The sequence below is a fragment of the Mesoplodon bidens genome (genome assembly GCF_964165515.1).
Source record: "Mesoplodon bidens genome assembly, chromosome: 4".
NCBI lineage: Eukaryota > Metazoa > Chordata > Mammalia > Artiodactyla > Ziphiidae > Mesoplodon > Mesoplodon bidens.
In genome coordinates, this window is record NC_138160.1 from 58,906,991 (window position 1) to 58,915,222 (window position 8,232).

Here is an 8,232-nt window from a genome sequence, read left to right on the forward strand (position 1 = left end):
TTTTCTTCTGAGCTGTGTGGCTGACAGGGTCTTGGTTCTCCAGCCAGGTGTCAGGTCTGGGCCTCTGAGGTGGGAGAGCTGAGTTCAGGACATTGGTCCACCAGAGACCTCTTGGCTCCATGTAATATTAAACAGTGAAAGCTCTCCCAGAGATCTCCATCTCAATGCTAAGACCCAGCTCCAATCAACAACCAGCAAGCTACAGTGCTGGACACCCTATGCCAAACAACTAGCAAGACAGGAACACAACCCCACCCATTAGCAGAGAGGCTGCCTAAAATCATAATAAGGTCATAGACATCCCAAAACACACCACTGGATGCAGTACTGCCCACCAGAAAGACAAGATCCAGCCTCATCCTCCAGAACACAAGCACCAGTCCCCTCCACCAGGAAGCCTACACAACCCACTGAACCAACCTTAGCCACTGGGGGCAGACACAAAAAACAACAGGAACTATGAACCTGCAGCCTGTGAAAAGGAGACCCCAAACACAGTAAGTTAAGCAAAATGAGAAGACAGAGAAACACACAGCAGATGAAGGAGCAAGGTAAAAACCCACCAGACCAAACAAATGAAGAGGAAATAGGCAGTCTACCTGAAAAAGAATTCAGAGTAATGATAGTAAAGATGATCCAAAATCTTGGAAATCGAACAGAGAAAATACAAGAAACGTTTAACAAGGACCTAGAAGAACTAAAGAGCAAACAAACAGTGATGAACAACACAATAAATGAAATTAAAATTTCTCTAGAAGGAATCAATAGCAGAAGAACTGAGGCAGAAGAACGGATAAGTGAGCTGGAAGATAAAATAGAGGAAATAACTACTGCAGAGCAGAATAAAGAAAAAAGAATGGCTTTCCCTGGTCTGATTCCATCCTGCGTGACTGTTCTTTCGAATGGTAGTCTTTTATCTCCGTCCACGTTCTCTCCCACCGAAGTGCGTGCCACCAACCCATGGAAGATTCGATGGACATGGACATGAGCTCCCTAAGGCCCCAGAACTATCTTTTCGGTTGTGAACTAAAGGCCGACAAAGATTATCACTTTAAGGTGGATAATGATGAAAATGAGCACCAGTTATCTTTAAGAACGGTCAGTTTAGGGGCTGGCGCAAAGGATGAATTGCACATTGTCGAAGCAGAGGCCATGAATTATGAAGGCAGTCCAATCAAAGTAACACTGGCAACTTTGAAAATGTCTGTGCAGCCAACGGTTTCCCTTGGGGGCTTTGAAATAACACCACCTGTGGTCTTACGGTTGAAGTGTGGTTCAGGGCCTGTGCATATTAGTGGACAGCACTTAGTAGCTGTGGAGGAAGATGCAGAGTCAGAAGATGAAGAGGAGGAGGACGTGAAACTCCTAAGTATATCTGGAAAGCGTTCTGCCCCTGGAAGTGGTAGCAAGGTTCCACAGAAAAAAGTAAAACTTGCTGCTGATGGAGATGAAGATGATGATGATGACGATGACGATGAAGATGATGATGATGATGACTTTGATGATGAGGAAGCTGAAGAAAAAGCTCCAGTAAAGAAATCTGTACGAGATACTCCAGCCAAAAATGCACAAAAATCAAACCAGAATGGAAAAGACTCAAAACCATCAACACCAAGATCAAAAGGTCAAGAATCCTTCAAAAAACTGGAAAAAACTCCTAAAACACCAAAAGGACCTAGCTCTGTAGAAGACATTAAAGCAAAAATGCAAGCAAGTATAGAAAAAGCGCACTGAACAATCCTGGGCACTACTGGTAAATTAAACCCAAAGATGGGGAGAGAGGAAAAGGAGAGACAAATGTAGTCCAAACTGAGTATCATCAACAATCCAGACTGAAGTCTTCTATTTTAACTCAATCCCCTTTCCTGATTTGCCACCCACCCATGCCCCCCTTCCAGGCTGGAAGCAATCTCTTGATCTCCTAAAACACTTTCTTTTGACTGCTGTGATTCAGTGAACCTTATACTTTGCTTTCTATTACTTGTGCATTTGCCTCACCTCTCTGACCATATTTTAATCACCTTTGTATCTCCCTAGCTGCTCAATAAATAATTTGAATCAGAAAAAAAAAAAAAAGAATGAAAAGAATTGAGGACAGTCTCAGAGACCTCTGGGACAACATTAAACACATCAACATTCGAATTATAGGGGCCCCAGAAGAAGAAGAGAAAAAGAAAGGGACTGAGAAAATATTTGAAGGGATTATAGTTGAAAACTTCCTTAATATGGGAAAGGAAATAGTTAATCAAGTCCAGGAAGGGCAGAGAGTCCCATACCGGATAAATCCAAGGAGAAATACGCCAAGACACATATTAATCAAACTATCAAAAATTAAATACAAAGAAAACATATTAAAAGCAGCACGGGAAAAACAACAAATAACACACAAGGGAATCCCCATAAGCTTAACAGCTGATCTTTTAGCAGAAACTCTGCAAGCCAGAAGGGAGTGGCAGGACATATTTAAAGTGATGAAAGGGAAGAACCTACAACCAAGATTACTCTACCCAGCAAGGATCTCATTCAGATTTGACAGATAAATTAAAATCTTTACAGACAAGCAAAAGCTAAGAGACTTCAGCACCACCAAACCAGCTTTACAACAAATGCTAAAGGAACTTCTCTAGACAGGAAACACAAGAGAAGGAAAAGACCTACAATAACAAACCCAAAACAATTTAGAAAATGGTAATAGGAATATACATATCCATAACTACCTTAAATGTAAATGGATTAAATGCTCCAACCAAAAGACATAGACTGGCTGAATGGATACAAAAACAAGACCCATGTATATGCTGTCTACAAGAGATCCACTTCAGACCTAGGGACACATACAGACTAAAAGTGAGGGGATGGAAAAAGATATTCCATGCAAATGGAAATCAAAAGAAAGCTGGAGTAGCAATTCTCATATCAGATAAAATAGACTTTAAAATAAAGACTATTAAAAAATTAAAATAAATAAAGACTATTACAAGAGACAAAGAAGGACACTACATAATGATCAAGGGATCAATCCAAGAAGAAGATATAACAATTGTAAATATTTATGCACCCAACATAGGAGCACCACAATACATAAGGCAAATGCTAACAGCCATAAAAGGGGAAATCGACAGTAACACAATAATAATAGGAGACTTTAACTCCCCATTTTCACCAATGGACAGATCATCCAAAATGAAAATAAATAAGGAAACATAAGCTTTAAATGACACATTAAACAAGATGGACTCAATTGATATTTATAAGACATTCCATCCAAAAACAACAGAATACACTTTCTTCTCAAGTGCTCATGGAACATTCTCCAGGATAGATCATATCTTGGGTCACAAATCAAGCCTTGGTAAATTTAAGAAAACTGAAATCTTATCAAGTATCTTTTACAACCACAACTCTATGAGACTAGATATCAATTACAGGAAAAAATCTGTAAATAATACAAATACATGGAGGCTAAGCAATACACTAATAACCAAGAGATCACTGAAGAAATCAAAGAGGAAATAATTGGCTGATTTTATACAGCACTTACATCTTTTAGTCTACAAGTACATTCTTAACTGATAGAGAACATCTAATACAATCATGTCTACAGAACTAGGAAATAAGTTTCTAAGACAGAAAGATTTCACAGACCCCATCTTTTATACCCAACCCTGGCAAGGTCAAGGAAGGAGAAAGGGAGGGAGGGAGGGAGGAAGGAAGGAAGGCAGGAATTTCTGCTTTGTCCACTTTGCCTCCCTTTTGCTTCCGCTGTGCTGACCTGGCCTCATAGCACCTCTCAACTGAATCCAAACATTCACATTTCTGTGTCCCTCCAATGATGGGCTCTCTTTCCTGTGGCTCGTAGATTCTGCCAGTTGAGCACAGCCAGATACATGTCATAAGATGAAAAGTATCATGCTGGAGGAACTTCTGGATCTCCAGAAGGTTGGTACAGAGAAGGACAGACGGCGGGGTGAAGTCTAAATTCACCCATCATTGTCATGGAATTGTCGTGAGGCTCCCCCACTGGAAAGGATCCACTCCCTTTTATACTGACCGCAGAGCAACAGCTCGTTAACACGGCATCATGGCGAGCCACGCTAGTGGCAGACACCATGCCAATTCGGGGCACTGTTTTTTTATTCAGCTAATGTAGACTTAATTTAGTTTCTTGGGATTAGAATGTTTCAATATTGCCTTATAAAAATATCCCACTCTGGTTCTTGGGCAGAGCATCAGTTCAGAAAAGCTGCAAGGTTTTAGCTGCCAGTTTCTCTTGCATTCCTGTTTTTGTCTGTAATTTCTAAAGACTAGTCAGTAGACAAGGTGCTTTACAAATACACAAAGACAAGGGCCTGGCCCTCAGTCAGAAAAACACAACCCAAATGAAAATAATCCAAGCAGAAGCAGTAACAGACAGTTTGGGGGGAGGGCATTGGCTTTGGAAAGCGAAGTTTAAAGTATTTGTTTGTGTTTTTGTTTTGAAACGGGAGTGATTTGAAGGGCGAGGGGGCGGCCTCGTCCTGAGGTTTGGTCTGTGCTTAATCGACACAGGCTAGTGGTCTCAGGAGGTCACTCAGTTCAAAAGCAAAGTTGTTCAAAGTGACCCCCTCCCCCCAAAGAAACTGCTTTCTATGGTAGACAGCGTCTTTTTTTCCAACGGCTTTGTGGCTGACCTCAGCTCCCCAGACAAGTGTAGGCTTCAATAAGATAATTGCTTTCCAAGGCATTTTGCCTCCCCCATAGAAAATCTTCTTGAACACGGAGCACACCTCTACAGGGAGGAGACCACACCTGAAGTCACATCCCTAATTGGTTGTTTTATTTGCTTTCATCAGAAAGTTCTACTGACTACATCAAGCAAAAGTCAGGCATTTAACTTCCTAGAAACAAGCCAGTTACCCGGCACTGTGGCATAGTCAGTTAATCCAAGACACATTTTTATGCAAACCTCAAGTTATAACCCACATATGGTGGCAGATCATTATCCTAAGACTCTAAATTGAACCAGTTATATAGTTGGAGGTGGATCTATCATAATCTGGAAAACTTTTCTTTTACTGGTCTATTTTAACAAGTAGGGAGGAAATAAAACTCAAAAAGCATAAACTGTTTTACATTTTGAATTGAACTTTGATAAAAATGGAAATACTCCAAAATAAAGAAATGCTGGCCAAAAAAAAAGGAGAGAAAGATGCAGACAGAAATAAACTAGAAAATGTGGAAATAAAAAGGTTCTGTTACTGCTTTTACATTTCCTGATTCAGTTAAGTGGAAAAGGCAGGATATACAACTATGTAGAGATATTATCCCTAATGTGAGAGAGTGAGAGAGAGAGAGAGAGAGAACAGGAAGGCAGAGAGAGACGGAGACAGACAGACAGAGGTAGAAGACTAAAATGAAATGGGTCAAAATAGACTCCAGGGATTATCCCTGGGAATTGGGATTATAGGTAACTTTCAATTGTCTTTGGGCTTTTTGTGTTTTCCAAACTCTCTGCAGGGAGCATGTTTTTCTTTAACAATAAAAGTCAATAAAATATTCTTAAAAATTGTTTCTGATTCAAAATGCAATGATCTTTAAACTTTGAGTCCGAGCACATGAGCTGATAGACTTGAGGGTTGTTAAAAGTAGAGTATCTGGGGCTTCCCTGGTGGCGCAGTGGTTGAGAGTCCGCCTGCCGATGCAGGGGACACGGGTTCGTGCCCCGGTCTGGGAGGATCCCACGTGCCGCGGAGCGGCTGGGCCCGTGAGCCATGGCTGTTGAGCCTGTGCGTCCGGAGCCTGTGCTCCGCAACGGGAGAGGCCACAACAGTGAGAGGCCCATGTAACGCAAAAAAAAAAAAAAAAAAGTAGAGTATCTGTACTAGTGCACCCCCCAGGCCCAAAGGAACAGGGAGCATGCACACACACTCCTACACATTTTGTATACAGCTCACAGATAGATATAAAGACTTTTCCAACCTAAACATATTTTAACAGTTCCAATGCCCCAAGCTGCAGTAACAGGTAATAAAATATTTAGTGCCGACCTCCTGCAAATTATTACCATCCCCATCAGTGGACACCATCTGCAAGGTCAATTCCAGTTGTCCACAATGCATTTGCTTTATATCTCATGTGTGCCACATAATATGAGCTTAACACAGTAGGAGCTGATGTGCCCTGTAGAAGCCAGGTTCACCCTGGTGTTGGCTTTAACTGCATTGGTTGTTTCAGGAGCCCTGATCTCTTGATTCTGTACCATTTCAGTGCCTGGCACAGCCAGAGCTGGGAGAGTGTGCAGAAACTTGCTCTGGACATCTGTTCCATCCACATCATGAAGTTGGCTTTGTCTCCTCTGCAGACCTTTCTGTTTCCTTGGCGTTTGCCCTTTGGATCACTTTGTGGATAAAAGATACCCTCAGAGACACACTCCAGAGAGTTATCCTGGCCTGCTGCCTAGAATTATTCACTCCATTTGAAAACCCTTGAATTTGAGGTTTATTTAGAACAAGAGCCTTTCCACAGAAATGCAAATACCTTAAAAGGGTTCTGACCCACTGGTCTTTCAGACCTGAGCATAAACCTACTTGATCAGATTGCTGCCCCTCCAACACCTAGACAGCTAGATTGGGAATTGGAAATTTCGATGAAATATACAGGGAGCTAAGTGGCCTGTAGGGATGGAAGGATGCAGCTTGAAGAGTATGGCATAGATGGGCCCTTTGACCCCGGGGGGCTGAGGGAAGAGGCACACATATGTATTAGGGCAGGAGCAGAGGCAGCCTCCACTCTCCGCAAACCTCTGACCCTCCCTCACACTCAGAGGATGACTTTGCCTTCCTCCACAGACTTCCTCAGCTTCCTGCCAGCAACCCAGCCAGTTCTCCAACGCCCTGCACCGCACCCAGCCTCCCCTTCTCCCAGCTGGGCTCTGCCCGCCCTCTGCCTACTGGATCCCAGCTCCGCCGCCTTCCCAGCCACCTCCCTTAGCTCCTTCCCCTCGGTCTCCAGCATCTTCCACTTTTCTCTCTCCACTGGCTCCTTCAACCAGTTTTTTCACCTCGACAAACACAAAATGCTCTCCCTAAACCCACCATCCACGCCCACCATGCCCCCTCTCAGCCGGGTATCTGGGAAGGGCTGCTTGTCCCCTTGCTTTCCACGTCCTCACCCTGATCCCGTTTCTCCTGACCCCTCTCTCCTCACCCAGCGTCTCTCTTCTGCTCACCTCCCCACTAGGAAACTGCTCTTGCCCGAGTCACCGGTGACATTGTGACGAAAGCAATGGGAACTGCAGTTGTTGGCTCATGACCTCCCCAAAGCCTTTGACCCTGGTTATCTGCTCGTTAACTCTTTTCCTTGACTTCTTTGGTCCTACTCTCCCTGGGTGACTCATCCCCTCTCACTATCCACATGCTGATGACTCCTGAGTCTGTACTTTCAGCCCAGACCACCTTCCTGAGCTGCACCCCCCTGGCACCCATCTGTCTACAGGAAAACCCACATCTCACAGACATGTCAACCAACATTTCCAGGATGGAATCCATCACCTTCTCTCCCTCCCCCACCAGCCTGTCCTCTTGTGTCCTGGGGATTTGTCCATGCAGATTCTTCTGCTTGGAGAGTACCTCGTCCCCTTGACCCTCTGACTCCTCATCCTTCAGGTCTCAGGTTAGTTGTCACTTCCTCTGGGAAGCCTTCCTTGATATCCTAAGTCCGAGTCAGGTGCTACGATGATTGCAGAAGCTTCCATTTGTAACTCTTTATAAAATCATCTATCCTTGCCACTGAAATATTCGTTCCTTGATGGCAGGGATCTTTCAGTCTTGTTCATTCTCTCTCTTGGCCCAGCATGATGTCTGGCATACAGAATCCTCAATAAAAATGCATTTATTTGAAAAAAATGGAAGAGCCCATTTCCAGCATTCAGGCAGCCAGAGAAGTAGGGGAGGAAGGTCTCCTTCCCCTTCCTAGTCCCCCTCCAATAGTTTCTGTTCACAAGAGCCAGCCTCCACTACCCTTTGCCCGACTCTTCAACCTAAACATCAGCCATGCAGACTTGTATGTGCCCAGCCCCACACCTTTTCCACCACAGATAACAATTTTTTTCTACGAGAAAATATATTCTTTTTCCTTAACACTGACTTAAAATGAGCTTTTAAGGTGAGGACTATCTCTACCATATGTAAATATGGATGACTCGGGCTTCCCTGGTGGCGCAGTGGTTGAGAGTCCGCCTGCCGATGCAGGGGA

At 43.6% G+C, this 8,232-nt stretch overlaps 1 protein-coding gene across 1 annotated transcript; it reads left to right on the forward strand.

Moving 5' to 3' along the window:
* The first annotated feature begins 945 nt into the window (after nucleotides 1-945).
* On the forward strand, nucleotides 946-2,064 carry LOC308616552 (nucleophosmin-like). Its single transcript, XM_081232863.1, has one exon. The coding sequence runs from the start codon at nucleotides 961-963 to the stop codon at nucleotides 1,732-1,734; it is 774 nt and encodes a 257-aa protein (XP_081088989.1). The 5' UTR covers nucleotides 946-960; the 3' UTR covers nucleotides 1,735-2,064.
* Nucleotides 2,065-8,232: the final 6,168 nt, after the last annotated feature.